This window comes from Pseudonaja textilis, chromosome 1, assembly GCF_049901715.1.
Source record: "Pseudonaja textilis isolate UNSWEBS1 chromosome 1, rPseTex1.2, whole genome shotgun sequence".
In the NCBI taxonomy this organism is placed as follows: domain Eukaryota; kingdom Metazoa; phylum Chordata; class Lepidosauria; order Squamata; family Elapidae; genus Pseudonaja; species Pseudonaja textilis.
This window is the reverse complement of record NC_141990.1, coordinates 293,128,096-293,151,513: the sequence shown is the minus strand read 5'-3', so window position 1 is coordinate 293,151,513 and position 23,418 is coordinate 293,128,096. Positions and strand designations below refer to the sequence as shown.

Below are 23,418 nucleotides of genomic sequence, written 5' to 3'. Positions count from 1 at the left end.
TTGATCAGTGCAAGTAGTGTAGAATTATAGCATTTCTGTTCATGATTTCCCATCTTTGCTCAAATATCTCCAGTGAAAAAGGACCATCAGTCCTATAAGCTACAATAGTCTATATTCCTGACCATTAGGAAGTTTAACAGTTTCTAATCCCCTCTTTAGAAAGTAATGTAATTATATAATTTATGGATGCTTTTATTTTTGTATTACACGTGTACCATTCTGAACTGATAATAAAATGGGAAGGAATTCAAATTAAACTGAAGTAAATATATGTCAGCATCTCTCTCTACAATCAAAATCAAAGTATGATATATCGATTAGTGCAACTCTTTGGCTATCCACCTTTTTAAAAAGATGCAAATTAAACAATACCACAGAGAATTATGATTGTAGGCACTTGCTCTTCTGCAACTTGGAATTTTATTGATATATCAATATCAAGAACTAATGTTCAACCTATAAGTTCCTAAATAACATTCACAGACCTCCAAGACTTGAATCAAACCATTGGCTAAGGAGGCATCTCAAGAGGTTTAGAATTTGAAAGTGCTTTCTTGCAATTGAAACTTTGTGTCCTATCCAGATCTGATGTTTTTGGGGAAAGCAACTGCGTTTTTTCCAAGGGCTTGAAATTTCATATATGTTACAGAACATATTTCATGTCTGACATTCCATTTATAAAGTTGCAGTTTAGATTTGTAAGGCTTGGATTACAGTCTGAAAGTTGACTAACATATAAGCTTCAATTCCTCCAACAGGAATTAAAAAGACTGCATATTGTTCCACTTACCTTAATACTTCCCTGAATTCCTTTAGTTGATTATCTGGCACTTCAGTCCTGATGGCTTCCAGCCATTCTGGCATAATACAGTCCCACACAGGTTGATTGATTACATTGTATGGAATTAAGCAGAGGATCCGATTCAGACCTTCCTTTAATTGTGTCACAGTGCTACATGACTTATCCCAATATCCACCTACCTGAGGACATTGCCAAGGGGGAAAAAGCTGGTATTAAATGTCATATATTAAATGTCATATAGTACTGAAGGCACTAAATGTAGCTAGCACTACATTTTCTTTTTGTGCACAACAAGCACTCAAAATATTAAACTTTGTAATTTAAGACTGCTAGGAATGTCCATTACTTATGGATCTAAATATGTTTATCTGTGACATTGCTACAAATCAAGAACTATATAACTCTTACCCTTGCAAATTCCATTGGTTTAGGAAGAAGGCACATCACCATGACATCAAATCTAACATCGCACACTGTTTTCAGCCATTTAGTGACAAATTGGGGTTTGAGTTTCTCCACTAGGCTGCCAACTTCATCATCCATCATGTATGCCGTGGAGTGGAACCACTGGAAAACCATGCTGACAAGCCGTGCCAAACTCTCTGTAGGAGTGTTCTCGCTAGGGGTGCATAGGCTAACCTGCAAACAAAATGTGCTCAATTTTTCTCTTTATTTTTTGCAAAAAAAACCCCAAGAAAAACGTGTTTTTTTAGATAGATTAACTAACAAAGGCACAAAAACTTGGGAAAAGAACTATTTATTTATTTATTTGGTTTGTCAATCGCTTACAAGATAATAGGAATAAGTATAAACATGAGTAAGAATACAGGGAATAGATACAAATAAATGAGGACAATAGGACAGGAATGGTAGGCACCATTGTGTGCTTATGCATGCCCCTTACAGACATCTTAGGAATGGGGTGGTCAATAGTGGATAGTTCAAGGGTAAAGGAGTGGGGGTTAGAGGATGTAACAACAGATTCAGGTAGTGCATTCCAGGCATTGAGCACTCTGTTGCTGAAGTCATACTTTCTGCAATCATGTTTGGAGCGGTTTACATTGAGTTTGTATCTGTTGTGTGCTCTTGTATTGTTGCAGTTGAAGCTGAAGTAGCCATTCACTGGTAGGACATTGTAGCAGATAATTTTGTGTATTACGCTTAAGTCTAACCATAGGCGTTGTAGTTCTAGGTTGTCCAAGCCCAAAATTTCAAGCCTGGTGATGTAGAGTATTCTGTTGCGAGTAGAGGAGTGTAGTACTCTACTCTACTTTTCTCATGAAATACTTCTGTACTCACTCAATTAATGTCCGATATACAGTGCAGATTCCAGACAGATGAGCTGTATTCGAGTATTGGTCTAGCAAAGGTTTTGTATGCCCTAGTTTTCAATTCAATATTACCAGAGGAGAAGCTTCATAAGATTATACAGTATTTAGAACTCTTAATGCCTTTTTGGCAATGCTGTTAACAGTGAGCTCTGGCACTTAGGTCATTTGATATGAGTACTCCAAGGTCCTTGACAGAGTGAGTTCTACTATTATCAAGCTCAGCCAAAAACATTGGAAAAACAACAAATGTTTAACATAAATAATGAAATCATACGCAACTACTAGCATGCATTTGTTCTAATTAGGACTTATCTATTAAAAATAAAAGCTAAGATTCAAAATGAGATTTAGATTCAGTTTCTAACAGATCTTTGTGCAATATTCCAATGTGACCAACTCCAGACAAAATTATTTCCATCTAGTTTCAGCATAGATTACAGTCCTTTTGACCATCTCTTATTTGTTCTTTGGTTTAATACCATCCCCTTTAAGAAGTTGTTTAATAGTCATTTATCCTGATATTAAGAAACAAGTCTGATAAAAAGACATGCTTCTCACATTCCTACTTCAGCTAAGCAGACTACATATTCAGGTATCCATCTAAACAGTCTATTGCCATGAACTTTCTTTATTCACTAAGATTCAGAACACTGGTCTCAATTTTAGAGATATGTTGGCCTTCAACTCACATAATCTCCAGACAGCAATAGATTGGGAAGACTGGCTATGGGTGATGGGGTTAAAGCACCATGTTTAGAAAGTCTGTTTTAATCTCTGAGATGTTTCTAATAATTCTCATAGAATTTGAATCTTAAGAGAAGAAAGCACACCTACCAGGAACCAGATTCCAAATTGGCTCAGAAGCCGCTGATCATGCTTGTCATCATCTTTGTTATCAAAATCTGTGTTGTCCAAAGAATGATGAGAGGAAGACAGGCCCAGCTGCCTCCTGCGATTGAGCTCGTACTCTCTTTGTTCAGCATGGAATTCAGCCTCTTTCAGCAGGCTAAAAGATGAAGAACAACACCTAAGATGAACTCCAAAACCTGTATATGAGTTCACTGTACTAACCTTTCAGTGCCAGGCAGTGTGGTTTCTTGGACTGAAACCATGGGTGAATCTGGTAGGGCATTGTGGGTTCAATCTGGGTGATACCAATTGGGAAAGGCTGCAATAATGGGACAGAGGATGGGGGGGGCAGAAAGGAACATCTGGCTATATTAATTAAGCTGATGAAGGTTACCTGATGACAGCTTCCACCGTACAGACTAATTCCTCAGCACCACATTCACGGGTATTGATAGGAGGTGGTGATGTCTGATAAAGGTGAGTCTCTGCTGTTGCCCCGACTTCACTGCTGTGATGATTTGAGTGGCATCTTTTGCAGTAACGCACTGGCCTGTTACCATGGCGACCACAGCACCCAGCAGAGAAACATGTCACAACAGCCCTCCTAACATGTGAGCTGCAATTCTGCAAAATAAATAAATAAATAAATAAATGGGATATAGAACTAGCTGACCATCATAGAAATTTACATTTAAAACACTACCTTGGAATGGGTTGAAAAGCTGAGATACTTAGAGAGCGGAGAAATGCAGAGTTCAGATGTGAGCTACAGATAATCCTTGACATATGACTGCAATATAGCCCTAAATTTCCATTGTTAAGCAAGATACAGGAGTTGTTCGGTGATTTTTGCCTCATTTTACGATCTTTCTTACCACAGTTGTTAAGTGAATCACTGCAGTTTTTAAGTTAGTAACACGGTTGTTACATTAGTCTGACTTCCCCATTGACTTTGCTTGTCAGAAGGTCGCAAAAGGTGATCACATGGCCCTGGGACTCTGCAACTATCATAAGTACATGCCAGTTGCCAACTGTCCAAATTGTGATCACATGACCACCAGGATGTTGTCGTAAGTTTGAATAGTTACTAAATAAATGGTTGTTAAGTTGAGGAGTACCTGTACTAGATTCTAAATTGTTACCCTATTCAACAATGGAAAACCAAGCTCCCAGGACCAGTATTTAGTCTTCTATACTGTTCCTCATTAAGCCTATAAGAAATGGCTTGGTTCACCTCAAACTGGGTGCTTATGTGACCTTGAAACGTTGTCTGGCAATTCCTGTGGAACTGCAGGTTTGTGCAGCTGACTGTAGAAAACTGGTCAAAAGCTCCAAATGAATTTTCTGAAATTGTTCAAAGTAAAGGCTCTGGCCATTTTCCTGTTAGACATTTGGTGGCTGTATTGTTTTGTGAAGAAATTTTGGAAAGGTGCTTTACCTGTGCCTTTGTTCGAGACCCACATTCTGAAGGTATGCACAATACTATTCTTATATTAACCTCCACCCATAACAGTATAGGATAAATATACTGTGGAGAGGTTATGCTTTGCAGTAAATTATCAATCACTCACAACTATTGAAGAAGTTTTGAGAGACAGAGAGAGACCTGGCTATTTGGATATTCAGCTCCTACTATACAGTTTTACTACCATTAACAAAATCAACTAGATCTAAAAAAAATCTTCTCATCTTTGCATAACATGACAAAAGACAAAAGAGAAAAAGAAAAATGAAGAAAGATGGAACTTTTTTTATCTTCATGTGCTACAAGATTATATTCTTTGTTTACAATTGTGAAATTCTGCCTTTGCCTACCACCATGATCTCTATCTTACTCACAGAGGTCAATCACAATATTTCAGACTGAGCAAATAATCTTCTTTGGGGTAAAACTGTTATCTGGAAGAAAAATAACGTAACATTCTTCCTTTCAGAGCATTTCTTTGTTTTGCTGGCCCCCCTAAACTACCTGTGCTGTTTCTATTCACTTCAACAGGCTTCCTGGTTTAGTAATTTTATATGAAGCATGCTCATACTTAACCTGACATTATACTATTAATAGTAGTAAAACAGCTCTTAGATTTGTAGGTTGAATGTCAACACAAAATAATCAGAACAATTTCAAAATGTGTTAGCAATATAAGATGATTTACGCAGACTTTTATATAGCATGTATAAGCATGATGAGATGAAGCCAGAAACCAAACAACAACAAAAAAAGGTGAGCTGTATCTCACTAGACATGCACTTCTACCTTACCTTCTTCTGACATATTGCAGAAATTTCAGCTATAAGGGAAGGGAAATTAAAATCAAAAGAGTTATAATCATTCTGCCACCAGGTGCAATATGATAGAGTATCTAGTAAAGCATAATTCTAGGATGGTTTCTGGCTTCTGGATCTTATTGGGTTATTCAGTACCTTATATAGAAGATTAGAAACACATTTACATTAAGCCAATATAGTTTATGGTTGTATGGGGTATGGATGTCTGTAACAGAGAGTGAATCATTTTCCTTCATGGCTCAAATCTTTCACCTCCTACCATTCAAAACAAGGCAAATCTTGCCCATTTCTCACTTGCCTGGAACTACTTCGGGCTAGCCCACAACACCTTTATTGTCAGAGGCAAAAGCAAGATAATTACTCTGCCCATTCTATGCCCAAAAGCCAACTAAACTGGCAGTTAAATCTTCCTTACACAATACTTCCTAATTTAGAGATTACAGAACTGGTTAAATGACACCTACAACTTTGTTTGCCAGCACTCTGATATTATTTCCTAATATTTGCTGCCTGAGATAACTGTCTCTGTCTGCTGCCTAAGATAATTACCACAGTAACAGTTGGCCAGGCCTAGGTGTAGTAGTGGATGGTGACTTGCATAACAGAAATTTTTGCATAAACCCATTCAATTCCTAAGCTCGGAGGCTAAAATATTCATACAAGGAAGATACGCAATCATGGATTACAAGTAAAAGTTTTAGGAATAATGAATAACATTGGATTTGGCGAGGGACGATAATCTACAATTTAGCACTATACATCTCTGGTGAAAATGTATTCTACTCAGGACATTTCAGAAACTGCCTGGATGTTGGCAGTAAGAACAGTGTTCAAACTTTAAAAAATGTATTACTCATAAAACCTCTCTGTTAGTCTTGCTGTACATATAATCATAGATAACAAATATAATATATGCATTCTAAAACTAAAACTAAAAACAAACATGTTGACTTTTTAAGTATTTATAAACTCAGTGAATATATTTTTACTCTTTTCATTCTTTTAAAAAATATTGCCTGTTTAATCCAATTTTTAAAAAGAAAAATTACATACACCTTGAATAATTTGCTTGAACAATTTTAATATATGCTTTGTTTGAAATTGATTGGAATTGTTCGAAAATATCCAACATTAACATCATTATATCTGATTAAAAGTCAGATATAGTGTGATGGTTCACAGTAGCAATAGCCTAAAACCAATGAGCATTATATCCTATTAAACATCATGAATCCAAAAATAGTCATAGTTAAAATAAAGCTACTCAAGATCTATATATTATATTGAGTCTATTTCAAATCTGACTAAGTCCAGATTCTTTTTATTGAGAGAAAGGGTCTTAGATTTGCAAAAATAAGAATTAAGCACTTTAAGAATAACATTCATATTACCTCTTCTCTTAAAGAATAATCCTGAAATAGGAACCTAGAAAATTATTTTATTTCAGATTGTATGTCCATTTACCACAGGATTGCCTACACCAATGATAATGATAAAGCTCTTACAATTCTAAGAATGATTAAATTGTTTGACTGTTGAGCTGAAAAAAGAAGAAAGTGAACCTGAGCATTTTTTACATGCAAAGACTTTCCATCCAGCTATGAATACCCTTTGAAAATCCTTATAACATTTCACAAGTCATTGTTTTATAAATATTACTATGTCGATACTGTGAATATTACTTTCTCTCATGTTAAATTCAGTCTTACCTTGTGGTAAAAGAACATCAACCAACCATTCACTGTGATCCCTTAAAAGAAAAAAAAAGGAATTAGAATGGACTGTGATGTCATCTATCCATTCAATGAAACAGTCATATTTTGAATTTAATGATTATGTATGTGGGCTAAGTTCTTAAGAATTCTCTGAGAAGAATTCTTGCAGGTATTTCTACAAGTTGAAGGGGAGAGATTGGAAGACTTCCACCAATTAGTTCTTCTACTTCTGCTAATCTTATGCTTCTGAAAAGCTATTTCACACGCCTGGGAGAAAGAAGAGAGAGAGAAGCCTTTATGGGAGACATTGCCTAAAATTAATTCCCCAATTAATGGGAATTAAACATACATGAAGAGCTCTCAGATACCTAATTAGGATCCAAGCTTTATTTTTACTTTTAAAACGGCAGCTGGACAACTTTAGCTTCTGTCATTCATTTATTCCAAGTCTGCCTGACTATTTTTCATGTTACAAAGAACACTCTAATTTAGAAGATACCAAAATATACAGAGAAACAAAATCTATTTGGCAAAAAGATAAAATACTAAAAAAGAGAATAAATAGCTCTAAGTGTAAAATAACTTATCCCTGTATAAAGCTTGGCCTTCTTTCTAAATTAATTAATTTTGCTTTAGATTTAAAGCAAGGATTTTGTTGATACAAAGGTGACTTTTATAAAATAAAAACACTTTTTAGTAATCCTTTGCAAGTGGCATCATTATAATGATAAAACAATGATAAAGCAGCAGCCCCAAATCACATCTTCTGAACCACATGTACAGGAATTGGTGGCCACATACTTCCAATTTTGATAATAATTAGATTTTAAAACTTAGGCCAAAAATAATCTATCTTCTCCGCTTAATGAACAACCCTGCGTTAAATTTCATTCTTAATATTGCTATTTTAATAAAATAATATGTGTTCCATTCTGAGTATCTCATTAAAGCAAATACTGTAACAGTGAGAAGTCTTATTATATACTTAAGAAACAACAAATGAAGGGGGAATACTTGGCCTTACATTACAATTTACAATTTAATGCTATACAATAGGAATAGGATTTGGGTTTTTTTTTCTTACCAAGACTGAATTCCTTCAGGGAATATAACAGTGCTAGATAAGGGCTCAACAGAAGGCAACAGCAGCAAGAGCCAGACCTTAAAGTATGTAGAAAGATCACTTCTCCCGTCTCCCTTTCTTCACCCTTTTTGACTTGTGACTTCTAATGCTACTCAGCCACCAATAAAGCCCATCCATATGTACTGTTACAACCAGCTGACTGATAGTTAGATTTATTTTCAGAGATGCTATAAACAATAGTAGCTAATTGATGCTTGAACTTAGGTAAAAGACAAGATATGACTTTGGTGATATGGGTTTCCCATCTCTGTTACAGATCCATGTGGCAGCATGGCAGCACTGAAGCAACCACAAATTTGCCAAGTGTCTACTTCACATGAGTCCTGGGTCCTGGATTCCCCACATTCTCAAAGTTAGCTCATGTGAGGTATTGTAGTACAAAAATTGTTGCCCATGATACTGTGAGCCGGATGGATTTTCTCTTTGACTCATGCTTGCTATTGGCTGCCACAGTAACGGGGGCAGGGGAAATGGCATTGGGCTCTGGGAAGTCAGCTGGTCTGAAGATGGTGTAAGCTTCTCCTCTGGTAATAATGAATTATTAACTAGGGCATACAAAACCTTTGCTAGACCAATACTTGAATATAGCTCGGCTGTCTGGAATCCGCACTGTATATCAGACATTAATACAATTGAGCATGTCCAGAAGTATTTCACAAGAAGAGTACTACACTTCTCTGTTCGCAACAGAATACCCTACAGCACCAGGCTTGAAATTTTGAACGTGGACAACCTAGAACTACGCCACCCACAGTTTGACTTAAGCATAGTTTATAAAATAATCTGCTTTAATGTACTACCAGTCAAGGACTTTTTCACCTTCAACTGCAACAATTCAAGAGCACACAACAGATATAAACTTAATGTACACCACTCCAAACTTGATTGCAGAAAGTACGACTTCAGCAACAGAGTGGTCAATGCCTGGAACACACTACCTGATTCTGTTGTCACATCCCCAAACCCGCATTTCTTTTCCCTCAAACTAACCACTTATTGACCTCACCCCTTTTCTAAGAGGTATGTAAGAGGCGTGTGTACCTGTCCTATTGTCCCCAATTATTCATACTCATTTCCTGCATTTATACTTCTGCTTATTATCTTGTAAGCTATTGACAAATAAATACAAACAAATAAATGAACAAACAAACAAATAAATAAATAAAATGAAGGCCTGTGTGAACTAAAAGGGAGTTTTGCTCTCAAGAATTACTGGGCTGTTGAATTGAGTTGTTTACACCCAGTCAAGGCCAACAGTCCAGATGGACTAAATCACCTGAAGACGTGCTCCACACGACACTGTACAGGATGTGGATTGGACATGCAGCCTGGGTCCCTGGGGGGAGGGATTTGGGGAAACTTTCAATATGTATCGTTCGCACCTTTTGGCTCAGATCTTGCTTTCCTTTCGCCACCATCATTTCAAACTCAGTAAAAGTACCTCTTCTCTACCTCAATGGAGTCAGGAACTTTCTTTCTTGGGTTTTGAACGGAGGCAGGCCTGACAGAGACACTGTTTCACCCAGTTAAAAGTTAGACTTAAGAGTTGTAGTAGATTTTATATAGTAGATTTTAATATAGATTTTACTAAAGACTGAGATCAAAAATAGTTTAGCCAACTATATCATATAGAGGCATCCAATAGGATAAGTTTTCTTTAAACACTTGGAAAATCCTGACTCCTTCTATCATACATTTTCACTTCCTTGTATCTTTGAATCTTAATCCTTTTTGCTTAATTGCAGTCATGACAAGGACACTATTCCCTGCTCTGTTTTTATTTGTAACACAGAGCCCACTGTAACTACATAGCCAAAAAGGCATTAAGAGTTGCTAACCTAATCCTATGTAGCTTTTTCTCTGGTAATATCACACTACTAACTAGAGCATACAAAACATTTGCTAGACCAATACTTGAATACAGCTCATCAGTCTGGAACCCACAGTATGTATCTGATATTAACATAGTTGAGAAAGTGCAGAAATATTTCACAAGAATAGTTCTCTGCTCCTCTACTCGTTGCAGAATACCTTATGCCACCAGACTTGAAATTCTAGACCTAGAAAACCTAGAACTACGCCGCCTTCGGTCCGATCTAAGTATAGTATATAAAACCATGCATTGCAATGTCCTACCTGTCAATGAATACTTCAGCATCAACCATAACAATACAAGAGCACACAATAGATATAAACTCAAGGTAAACCTCACCAAACTTGATTGCAGGAAATACGACTTCAGCAATAGAGGGGTCAATGTTTGGAATACTCTACCTGACTCTGTGGTTTCTTCCCAAACCCCAAAAACTTTAACCTTAGACTGTCTACTATTGACCTCACCCCTTTCCTAAGAGCTCTGTAGGGGGCATGCATAAGTACATCAACGTGCCTACCATCCCTGTCCTATTGTTTCTTTTTTATTTTTCTTATACATATCCATTTCATGCATTCATAACTATGTTTATTCTTATACCTGTTATCTTATAATCACTTGACAAAATAAATAAATAAATAAATAAAAATATTTTGTACAGTGTCAAATGGTCTGTGTGACTTAATAAAGCAAATGTAATTTTTTATTCAACTTAGAAAATCACACTATTGTATTTGCACAGACCTGTAAATTAAATAGTTGTTTTTCTTCCTGCTTGGTTTCTATTTCAGTGTCACTTTAACTTAATTAGGCTCCAATGTTTAACACAACTTTTTAAAAGAAATATCTCTTTAAGTTTATCTCGAGTTTTTTCTCTCATTCTCTGTGTGTGTATGTGTGTGTATGCGTGCATGCATGTGCATTTCTTGATTTACTCACCCTGCAATCCTTTGGCTGCATTCTTCACAGAGATAGAGAGGGGGTGGTTTATCACCCAAAGCCACAGATAAAGAAGGGTCTACGCACATCTGAAATTCACAGGAAGCCTGAAATTAGTTTCTCGTTCCCCAAAAGCACCTTCCCTACATGAAGCCTCATTAGAGGACAGATAGATTTTGAATGAAATAAACTAACATTATAGGTCCTGGGTTTCCTTTTTACCCTAGTGCTTGAATATAGAGGAAGGATTATTTGTGATGACTGACGATGGCACAAATGGGTCACATTATTATTTTTTGAATGCTTGTTTGATATATTTTGTGGCACTGATTCAGTAAAAATAAGATATTAAGAAATAGTCATAATTTGTAATAAGGTAGTTTGGCACATTTTGAGATTCAGCAAGCAAACTAATATGCAAATAAAGCTGGTTCTGGGGGGGAAAGATCACAGTGTTAGTTAAACTATCAAAAGAGAATATGACTTTGCTTTCCAGTCTGAGCTGCATAGCACATTATGCCAATATGCCATAATATAGTTTATTTAACATATTCCATGTGCCTTTGTAAAGGATGGTTCATAGCTTCATTTAATGTCTGCATTCCCAGCCAATTGTGGGTCAATAAACTTAATTAATAAAAACATAGTTGAATGTGATGTATGGAATTTATCATTCCCTACTCTTATTGTGGTGTGTTACTCAAACTGGAATCTATGGGTTGAATTTTTCTCCTATTCACAAAATATTTAGCATTTACATACTAGGGTTACAGGTGGGAACAACATTTACCATAAGAATTCAGTCTATAAAACTTTGCATAGTTTAATTCTACTCTGATAAAATCTTATTTTTAAAATTTGGCTTGAAAGTTAAAATATCAGTTCAGTTCATAAGCATCAGACATATAACACTTGTTATTATCACCACAAACATTCAGATACTGAAGACGACAAAAGACATTAGAGAGAATATGGATTTACTTTTCATAGCCACTATAACTTTGAATAAATTATACCATTACTCTATCCAAAATGGAATGTTGGATTTACAGTTAGCAATAATACTAGCAATAGCACTTAGACTTATACATCACTTCACAGTGCTTTACAGCCCTCTCTAAGCAGTTTATAATGTCAGCATATTGCCCCCAACAATCTGGCTCCTCATTTTACTGACTTCAGAAGGATGGAAGGCTGAGACAACCTTGAACTGAAGTCTGGACAGGATTGAACTGCTGGCAGTCAACAGAATTAGCATGCAATACTGCATTCTAACCACTGTACCACCACAGCTCTTGTTACTGTTTTTTAAAACTCCAGTTCTATAACAAAAGTAGTTTGGGACTTAGTTTCTTTGCTCATGCTTTTCTGCATTTTCATTAGACTTCTGATTCTTATTTGGGTGTGTGCAAAGGACATGAGCTGGAGAAATAAGTGTCTTTGTGAGGGAAAATAATAATACTCAGTGTAGAAGTATAGTACAAGGTTGTTAATTCCAACTGTGGTCATTAAAGTTCTGTTGTCACTACAGAATTATTTGTAGAATTGTTAGGATCAAAAAAATGGACTTGGATGAAAGAAATCATTTTCACAATCTATTTATAGAAAAGAGGGATTTATCAGGAATTTTATAATGGGATTACCATGGTTATACTTGGCAATACCATAGTTTGAGTGGTAGACCTTCCATTCTGTTTCTAATGACCTTATTATGAACAGCTGGGATAAGGCTGAAATGACTACTCACAGGGCACATTTTACAGAAGTGTTCATTACCTTCACAGCTGGCTTGTTAATTGCATTATGGCATTCAATGTGCTGACAATGAATGGGATTCCATGCTGAAAAATAAAGCCATCATGGATAAAGTTGCACAGGTTTACTAAAAGCTAAATACTGGTAAAATTCAGCATTATATGAAACCATCAATATCATCTGAAGGAATTTTAGCTGATAAAGTCCCTGTTTCATACTTCAAATATTTAACCATGTTAGCCCAGCTCTGGCAAAGAGAGTGAAGCATAATGAAAGAATGTATTATAATGACTTATCAATTAAGATTCAACATCCAATAATGCCATTTAAAGTATGCCAGTCTGTTTATAAAAAAGAACTCTTTCTGAGAATCCAGAGGTTAAATTACCGGAGTTGGAATTTAGATAGGACGTATCTATAAAACAATTTCTTAAACGTTAAATGTGAATTTTTGTTTAGCATTCTGCATATCTTTACAAAATCACAGTAGAAAGTATTTTTAAGGCCTGGTTCATACAACCATGTTAATCACTTTTGCAATCCAATGGATATATAATTAATCACAGAATTAATGTAGTCAAGAGTATAAATGGAAACTCATGGTAAATCTATCATCAGAACATCAAAAAAATTTCTAGCTTTAAAATGCAAAACTATGTACTAACAGATTGAGTTCAATCTTTTTCTCATACACCATTAGGTTAAACATCATATGCTTATAGAAGAACCTACACCCTATTTTTTGACAGTATTTATCTGCTTTTCTAGTTTGGAAACAACTAGAATTGCTTTCCTTAATTAGGAAGCTAGAAAATTATCTTTAGTTTCACCATTTTTCAATTTCAAAAGTTCTAATCCAGAGTTCATTACAGGGTGATGAACATTTTATACAGAGGAGTCAATGCTTAAAAAAACAACTATATCTCAGTGACATTATTGATAACTTCTGCCAATAAATTGTATTAGCATTAATGCATAGTTTTATTATCTCAGTTACCTGTATACTGTAGTCCTCGATATTCACTTATTGCCCCAGGAGGTTTTAAGTTGGGCCAGTAGTGGAAAAGCATTTGGACTGCAGGTGGCTTTACTTGAGATGGGCCATATGCTATTACATATAGCAAATCCTAGAGGAAGTCAGAGGGTGTAACACATTTAAATTCAGGCAATGGCAGCCTTTACAAGTGCAGTGAGACACAAGTAATTGAAAAGTCAAAACAATTAGCAATTCAATGATCTTTCTCAAGACTTGAATAAGCCTCACTGAACTCAATGGCACATATGAGTTAAGTAGACATGCACAGCATTGAAATCCTGTCCAGTACTCTATATACTGGTTGATACATAGAACTTATTTATTTCAATAGTCATATATACAATTGCAATGTTGTCTCTTTCCTGAGAATACTTCATCCCTCAAATATTTAAATAAAATTAATTACCACTGATATTACCAAAGTTCTACTCTGATCTATCTATAGAAATCCATTCACTGACTATTTTTGTTTTTGAATGTACTGTTATTGTTTTCATGCTTATATACCACAGCAACAGGGAATAGAAACTTAGATTTAAGGAGCAAGGTGCCTCCAAATCAGTCCATGAATTTGTTTACAGTTCCAGAACTTTGCTCACAAACTTTAGATGTAAAATCCATACTGGGTTTTCCCCAAACATTTTCTGCTAACATAGTAGTGCTTGTTATTATTCTAATTTAGAGGGGTACAACTCTTTCTGGGCCACAAGCAACATTCCACAAAGTAGGAAAAACATATTAAATCTGAAAAACTGAAGAAATAAGAAACAGATGATCCATCAAAAAGCCAGGCTAAAGGACCCAACATCTCTACTAAGTTCCAGGAATATGGGTTGGCTGGGGGAAAATGTTGCCTAATTAATGCTAAGGCAACGGGGGTAGAGGGCAAGATAAGGCAGGAGCCCCCATTAATGGAATGGATTGCCAATAAATTCCTCAAGGGCTAAGTTTGCTGCAAATTCAGATAACCACAATAGAACTGGTGATAAATTGATGGAGTATCTGTAATCTACCAATACTGTGAGAACAAGCGAGTCCAAATGGTCAGAAAGAACCATGGGGAAAAGCCCAGAGACAGACAGGCAATGGTGGGTGGAGGGACAGCAGATGGAAGAGAAGTTTGCCGGTATCATACATGGTTCTGCTAAAAGACTGAAACAATGTTTCTTCTCCACATTTTGGTTTATGGTTACCTAAAATTCAGTGGAAAGCCTCAAACAGAGAAAATACATGCATACATTTATGTCAGTCTACAATGGAACTGTATTCTGTAACTTCAGGAAAGAAATTAGAAGTGCAGTTTCAAAATGATTTAGTAATTCAAAGTTACTAACTTATTAATCACCATACAGTACTGTTTCGATAAAAGCCATCTGGTCCCAAACTTACTTTCCATACTTCCTGTTTGTGTTTCATAAGACATTCCAGTAACTGACAATGATACACTAGGAAAGAAGAGACAAACAGACGCAAATTTCATTAAATGACAAATACTGTATTTCTTGTTTAATTACTAACTTTCTGGCAAATCAAATAGTTTGTGAGAATTCAAAAGTTAAACTGGATAATCAATTAAAACAAAAGCTAGCAACCTGAATCCCCTCCCCAGAGATTTTAGCGCAACCCCGACATAAATGGAGAATAAATAAAGCAGACCATTTCCAAAATAACCAAGCATTATTTTACCCTAGCAGACCTTGCTACTGTCTGAATGCCTTGCTGCTAACCATTGTGCACTGCCTTCTTTTTATCAGGAGGAACATCTGTAACCAGCTACTTAATACATAGGGATCAATTGATGATGTTTCCCTCTTTTCAACAACATACCCACATAATAGAAATGGAAATTTAATTAATTAAACATTAGGCTCAGGTATTTTTTTTGTTTTGTTTAAAAGCCCACCATAGATAGTAACTGAATAGATGCCCACATGAAGCATTTATTATAACTAATATAACCATTCTTCTATCTCTCTTTACCTGTAATCAATTAATTAAACAGAAGGAGGCAAAATTTATCTGTTTCCAAGCAGGCCTTATCATTACGAACTTTACCAAATGTGAAATATGAAGCAATCAACACCTTTTAATCTAAATTTAATATGAACTTCAGAGTTGTTAACAATTATCACTAAAGAAATTGTGATTAAAAAAAAAACTGTCCCATTTCCTGGTGTTAAAATTGAGCTTATGGTCCTTTTTTCCAGATCTTTAAATGTACCTTTGCATCATTGTGAAATTAATTAGCACCAAAAAAGCTACTTCAGCACTAGGCTTAGATATGTTAAAAGAGCCATTTCAATTACTTTTAAAAATAAGCACGTAGTGAGAGGGATTAAAAGCACTCTCAAATAGTTCTGCTACAAGAAACAGTCGTGGCAGCTAGTACATACCAGGATTGGTTGTATACTGCATTGCGATCATTAGCATTGAAGATGCAGAAAGATTAACATGAGCTGGTACCCCTTCTCTCCTTGAAGATCCCACTTCAAAGGAAACAAGAGAAAATATAAGCTTAAATAAATATTCTACCAATTCCATAGTTGCTATTATCGTAATATCTCACTGGTCATTGAAGAATGACAGCAGTGGAATTACAGGTCTTTCAAAAATTTGTTCTCACTTTCTTTTTATCTGGGCTCACTCCATCTTAATTAAGCAATGAAAATCACTTTTCTTGGTGAGTGAATAGGGATATCATTTGTTGACTTAATGATCATTTCAATTGCCCCAATAGAAGCATCTCTCCTAATTCTGTTTTTACTCTGGGGAACAGTGGAATTGTTTTCACAGACTGCAGAGAGAATAGCTCTTCCCTTAAACAAAGTGTTTGCTAGAGAAATGTTCAAGATTGTTATTTTTTTTTCATGTCTCTCTAGAGAGTTCCTCCAGATAGTGCACTTGGTTTGCTGTGGCAGATGCCTCCACTGTTGTTTAAGTGAATCACTGCAGTTGTTAAGTTAGTAATATGGTTGTTAAGTGAATCTAGCTATCCCCTTGACTTTGCTTTAGTGGTGGGATTCAATTTTTTTTACTACCAGTTCTGTGGGCATGGCTTGGTGGGCATGGCAGGGGAAGGATACTGTAAAAACTCCAGTCAGAGATGGTATTTTCTGGTTCTCCGAACTAGTCAAAATTTCTGCTACCCATTTTCCAGAACTGGTGAGAACCTGCTGAATACCACCTCTGCTTTGTTTGTCAGAAGGTCACAAAATGTGATTATATGACCCCAAGACACTACAACCATCATAAATATGAATAAGTTCCAAGCATCAGAATTCCTTTAATTAACTAATTAATTTTTGAACCAACCATCCCACTCCCAAAATAAGACCATGATGCTAAAGTTACTTCTTTGATACAGGAACACATTATTACGCATATATACTGTAACTCAAACTGGAATTCTAAAATGCTTGAAATACTTTAAAATCTGGAGGTTTTTCTTTGCTTAGCCAGGAAAAAGGTAAACACATGGCTCTGATTAAATTAACGAAGAATCCATACCATGAAAATAAATAAATAAATAAATAAAACTAATAGGAGAAAAGTACTCACAATAACTGTTCCAGTTATTTCTTTAAAATGTCAAAGGCCATTTCAGCTTTGTGATATCACAAACTACACATATCATAGGATAGCTGATTTCAGAAAAATATTTTCAGCTTTTTAAAATGTAAACAATGGTGTGTTACTCCGGCATCTGAACTGGACAATGCTATGTCCACCAATAGATGAAAGTAGCCAAAAATAAATGGCGGCAATTAAATATTTTAATCGATTATGTACTTTTTAGAAAATAGATACAGTTAAAAAATACATGTTTAGGCCATAGTGACTGAGGTTACTACAAAGATGCAAAAGACAACTTCAAACCTGAGATTTTTCTTCTTACATTTCTTTCTCTAAACCAGAGTGCAACTAAACAGGCTTTACTAAGAATTTCTATCCTCAAACAAACATTTAGATCAGTAGTTCCCAATCTTTTCTGCACACCAAATCCTGCTTTAGATAGAAGATCATTTCAAGAAAATAGGATACCTGCTCACCATACTAGCAATACAAATTCTATGGTTTTCTCTTTCTCAGCTTCTCAGCTTGATATTCCCATCCAATTTTAAAGTCTGCTTATTTCTATAGCAATCTTAATGTACATATTTTATAGACTAATTATTTTAGATGTTTTTCTTTGAAAGATGCGTTGTTAAAAGTTTTGATGGAGGTGAGAAGTTCTGGAAGATTCTCAAAGAAACTTAAAAGGTACATGATTTCAGGAATGCATATATTGCAAATAGCTTATTCTGGTGAATACAAAAGGAAGGAATAAAAGAAATAGAAAATCAAATGTTTGTTGAGAGGACATTTAAAAAGAGAAATAAAGTTCTCTCAGTAGTATTTTGATATGAGCTCTGGATAAAATATACATAAAAATAAGGTGCAATTAATATATTATTGCTATATTAGAACATACTTCCAAACAATCATTGGATTGCAGTTACCCTCTTTTTTTCCAATATTAATGGGGTCTCTGGAGATGCAACTTAAATTTAATGCACGCCACCTTATTTTTTTTAATGAAAGTCTTTTTAAGATGGAAAAGTATCCATTGGGCATCGAAGAAACTGTTCACAGCAATCAAATTGCGCTCCCCAGTCCTAAAGTGATAACCTGTTTTGCAGCAAGCAACCCAGTCTAAATACTGTAAACCTCAAGAAAAAAAAAGTCAGAAATCTGTTTAATAAGATGTATTAGAAAAAAGAGTAACAATGCCAGCATTTTGGCAAGTACTCTACCTTTAAATGAGAAACATCTATCTAGACAAATTAGGGGATGAAAGTTTTGATTTGTTTTCTCCTGCTCTTTTGGTATTAATTTCTCTCTTTTGTGAGAGAAGGGCAGACTGAACTTGTTGATTGTTTTGGGAATGGCTACCAGATTTCTTATCAATTAAAGAACCAGCTCTTATATCAACCCTAAATGCATTGTCTTTTCTGAATTTTAAATTTCTTGAAAGAGGATTTTGCACTTCAGTGCAAAATAGGCCAATCCAGTAGCACCTGGAAATAGTGGAATCTAGCTTTAAGAGATTCAAAAGTCCTTAAATAGGATTGTGGGAAAGCTATTTTCTGTTTACTTAGAACCATCCATCTACAGAACTTAGTTATTAAAAACAAAAGCTGGAAGCTAAGTTGCTCTTGCCCCTGTAACATCTTGCCCTCGCCCAATGTGAGGTTGGCCCCAACCCTCCCATCCTTTCGTAAGGTCCTAAAGCTCTGTCAGTTGGCCTTGGCCCCACTGAGAAACAGCACACTAGAGATGAGTGGGGGAACAGCACATTAGAGGTCATTGATTAACAGCAGATCCTACCTACCGAGATTCCACCTGCCCTCCCTAATGTGTCTTTAGATTTTAAACTTTGGCTTTACTTTATTTATGTTTTAATATAGATATATTTTATGAATGTATATCCACACAGAGGCACCTTATGATAAGACGGGTGCCCAATAAATTTTATAAATAAATGAATACTTTTGAATCCTTTGGCCAATTCATCCCGTGAATTCAAGCTCTTTGGATATTCTAAAAATCAACCCTCTAAAGCAGAAGAATATGCCATTCTTCTTCACAGGTGAAGCCTGATTTACTTACATGCAAATACAAATCAACCAGATTTACTTACATATTGCCATGGGCAAGAACGAAGTGCTGAGATACTCTATGATATCTTTGTGCAGAAACGGTGGGAATGTAGCTAAAGTAGAGATCATTGTGTACGGTAAAGTACTCAAGATGTCATCATTGAGAAAAGGTAGCAAACATGTAGTAGTATAAAAAATGGACTGTCCAAGATCTGTCAGAGGCACAAAGAACAAACAATATGAATACACAATTGCTTTATGAAAGGGCTGTCCCTATTTTATGTCCTTATGAATTAATTAGATTTAGCTGCAGAAGATGTAAAAAGGTTGAAATGTGAAGGAAGATAGTGCAAAAAAATAAAAAATAAAACTAGAGTTGAAACATTACATTCAATAAGTCTACATTGCCTGATCTATCATTACTTACTAGAAAGAAGAAATCTGAGGCTGTTCAACCACCCATGAAGTACCCTCTAAGTACAATGGTAGAAGGTACGAGAAGTGGCAAGAAGTTTAGAGTTTATGCCCTAAAGTAGCCTAAAACCAAAACTAACCAAAGACCTCCACCAAAGACCAGGAAAATTTCTTAAACTCTTGTCTGCCCACTTTGTAGCATCACCTCATGCACTGTCATGCTTGCACTTCCAAAAGCTGATAAGAAACAATTCATATCCAGAAGATCCTTGAACTGTTTCTGAAAGCTGATGATGGGATCCAACCTTTTTATGTGGAACGCTCCTGGTACTGACACCTAAGGATATTTCTTGCTAACTTATTTGGTAACACCTTATGCTAAATTGCAGGTCACAACATTAATCTGAAAAGCGACAAATTAATAAAAGATGGCTACAGCAGCCTTGCCTGAAGGAAAAAAAAAGAAAACCAGTTTTCTATCCTCTTGAGCAACAATCCAAGTGCCCATTGTTAGGCCCAAATGTTCAGAAACTAATAGCAATTCTACATTCTGAGTATCTATGGTTGATTTTAATTACTAAGTTGATCCAATTTAAATTAGTATGAAATTAGTATTAGTATTGCAGCCAACACATGAACCTATCTAGTGCTTTTTACATTTTACAATAATATCTAAGAAACTTTTGGTCCATGAGATTTCTGGAAGTGCAGCTAAATATGATCCTAACATTTCAAAATGTGTTTCAATTCAGTTATAGCACTTGTATCAATTACTACAAAAATCTTAGTTTCATCATGTCCTCAGAATGTAAATTTACACTGAAGACAATTAATACTGCTATGCTTCTGTCACATTGATCTGATGCATCAAATATATTTATATACAAAATATTTAAAGTGGTATCACTATTTAAAATGTTTTATACATTGTCATTAATGTTGGTTACATTTAAGAATCAATGAAAAGGAATTCAGATCATGTGGCAAGAATACATATGAGCTGATACACACACTTTTCACATAAAAGAAATAATGACAAAAATGCAAGGAGAATACTGCATGCTTCAAAGTTTGCAAATATTGCTATATGTAATATATATATTACACACAAACACATACACACACGCTATATATATAGTGTGTGTGTATGTATATGTGTGTGTGTGTGTGTATATATATACATATATATATATATATATATATATATACATATATATATATATATATATATATATATATATATATAATACATACATACATACATACATATATGTTTTCTTAAGTTTTCGCGGGTACTTACATGTATGCCATTCAGCTTTGTTCGGGTATTTTCCCACGTCATTGTAGCTGTGCTTTTAAACTTGTAGCACGTTTGGCAGAACCTCATCCGCCATCATCAGGCTATAGAAGCCTGATGATGGCAGATGAGATTCTGCCGAAAGCGTGCTACAACTTTAAAAGCACAACTACAATGACGTGGAAAATACCCAACAAAGCTGAATGCCATATATATATATATATATATATATATATATATATATATATATATATATATACACACATACATACATACACACACATATACACACACACACACACACTATATACACATACACACACATATATTAATATTATATGTGCATGTGTGTCAATTTCAGGCTGCTTAGTTTTTATTCCAGATGCAGATATGGAAACCCTGAAGCTTCCAGGTCACTTCTCTGATATTTTTGTCAATCTACTGAGACTCTCAGATTATTATTACCGAAAATCAGTTACATAATTTCTTACTGTATTTCTTACATTAAAATATTAATGTAAAATCCAAAACAAACTTAATATAGCTTATAAAAAGAAACCACAACAAGCCATTTCTGCATTCGATATATACTATATGTGCATGTGTGATTATGTACTCACACACAGGTATACATTTATATCTGTGGCAATTAATGACTTAAGTTTTGCAAATTAATATTAAGCCAACCTTCCCCTCCCAGACTTTAGCTAGACTACAAAAAAATCTATAATAAGAGGTAGTATGGTTAACAGGCTGTAGGCTGGGAATATGGTCACTTTAGTCCAAATACATCTGAAGGCATCTGATTTGGAGATATTTTGAAATAAGCCTGCATATACCTATCAACTTTATGTATCGTGTTGACTATAAGAAGAATTCACTCACCATGCTGACCATGTTGAAGCAAAGGAACTAGATCCAGCAGAGTCACCAATGTCACGTATAGTCCTTGATAGTCCAATGATGGGTAGTCAGATAACTGAGCATCCCGACTTTGTTGGCCTCGTTCAGTAGGAGCATCTCGCAGGACGCTGTAAAGGAGGGAGCGAGTAACAGTAGGGTTGATGGAACTGACCTGTGGTCTTAGAGATGGGGTGAGTGGGAATGGCACAGGAAAAAGACACATGGTCATGGGCACTGTCAAATTGGAGGCATCTTGATTCTCCTTCTTCCCTGTGCGGGACAAAATGCTGTTGGGGGGACAAAGAAAAAAAAGAGACAACAAAGACACAAAGAACAGCACATTACATTGAAATGACACTATAAAACAAATAATAAAACTCCAGATACATCCCACATGAGATGCAGTCTCTACCAATACTAAGGCATCTTGAAAAATCTAGCAACCATTTACTTCCATGCTTAGGAGAAATACAGTTCAAAAATTGCTACAAGTGGGGAAATTTCCATTGCATCTCATGTGTTATCTGGTTCATAAGGAGCAAAAATATAAAAATGCATGTTTCAGTGGCACACCTATGTTTTACAGTTCTAGAATTGGATGTGATTTGTTACAGAAAACAAAAACTACCGCAGCACCATGTCAATTGTTTGAATTGTTGACCTTTTATCAAATAAATATTGAGAAAACATTTTGAACCTCATGATTGGAAAACCAAAGATAAAATACTGGCAAAAGATAGGTGTGACACTTACAGAAACATGTTTTAGCAAAAAATAAACATGTGTGTTTGTTAAGAGAACCTTAAAAATCACATGTTTATTGCATTAAAATAATGTCTGTATGTAATACATGATACTGTTTCATGACAGTCTTTCAGTATCATCTGAGATAATGAGATTTCAACAGGCACATGGATTTAGAAATAATATATATTTCTAAAATGTTAGCTAAACTACATTAGGTAAGCTTTAAAATAATATATAATTGATGGGCTGCAGCATATGTTTGTGAGCTAATGAGAATGATAATTTGTGTCTGCTTTTAATTGGGGGCAGGGAGGAAACAATGCTGTTCTATTTTGTGTTTACTTTCTAAGGACTAAGCAAGCATTCCCAGTTATATATAACTGCATAGCAGAAAAGGTGTTAGCATTCATTGTTTTGCTACTTACATTATTTAATGAACTTACAAACTAAAGGAAAAATAATTTAGAATAAAAGAAAAGCTTCATGGGAAGCAAAAAATAGACTGCTGTGCCTTCTGACAATCCCCCTAATCAAATTATGCTAATTTTTTGAAATAACTGTTTAAAAAATGCTGCTAAGTAAACAAATTAAAAGGGCATAATCTAACTAGTATAGTACTTTATAATCTGAAGCTTGCAGAAAGAGTATAACAACAATCAGAAGGTAGTCTAACTGGACACCAAATAAG

The 23,418-nt window shown here is 35.2% G+C and overlaps 1 protein-coding gene across 12 annotated transcripts in view; it reads right to left on the bottom strand.

The window, feature by feature from the left end:
• Positions 1-23,418, bottom strand: part of UNC79 (unc-79 subunit of NALCN channel complex) — a 133,872-nt gene that overhangs the window by 95,923 nt on the left and 14,531 nt on the right. For 11 of the 12 annotated variants that reach the window (XM_087922119.1, XM_087922118.1, XM_087922120.1 and 8 more), the window contains 13 exons: positions 21,966-22,270; positions 19,411-19,581; positions 16,124-16,216; positions 15,120-15,175; positions 13,692-13,821; positions 12,716-12,780; positions 10,940-11,028; positions 6,978-7,018; positions 5,242-5,270; positions 3,377-3,606; positions 2,968-3,139; positions 1,211-1,441; positions 791-981 (listed from right to left, as the gene is read on the bottom strand). In XM_087922119.1, coding sequence (XP_087778245.1) covers positions 791-981; positions 1,211-1,441; positions 2,968-3,139; positions 3,377-3,606; positions 5,242-5,270; positions 6,978-7,018; positions 10,940-11,028; positions 12,716-12,780; positions 13,692-13,821; positions 15,120-15,175; positions 16,124-16,216; positions 19,411-19,581; positions 21,966-22,270 — 1,803 coding nt within the window. The remainder of the gene's footprint in view (positions 1-790; positions 982-1,210; positions 1,442-2,967; positions 3,140-3,376; positions 3,607-5,241; positions 5,271-6,977; positions 7,019-10,939; positions 11,029-12,715; positions 12,781-13,691; positions 13,822-15,119; positions 15,176-16,123; positions 16,217-19,410; positions 19,582-21,965; positions 22,271-23,418) is intronic. The other variant, XM_087922122.1, reaches the window with a different exon arrangement.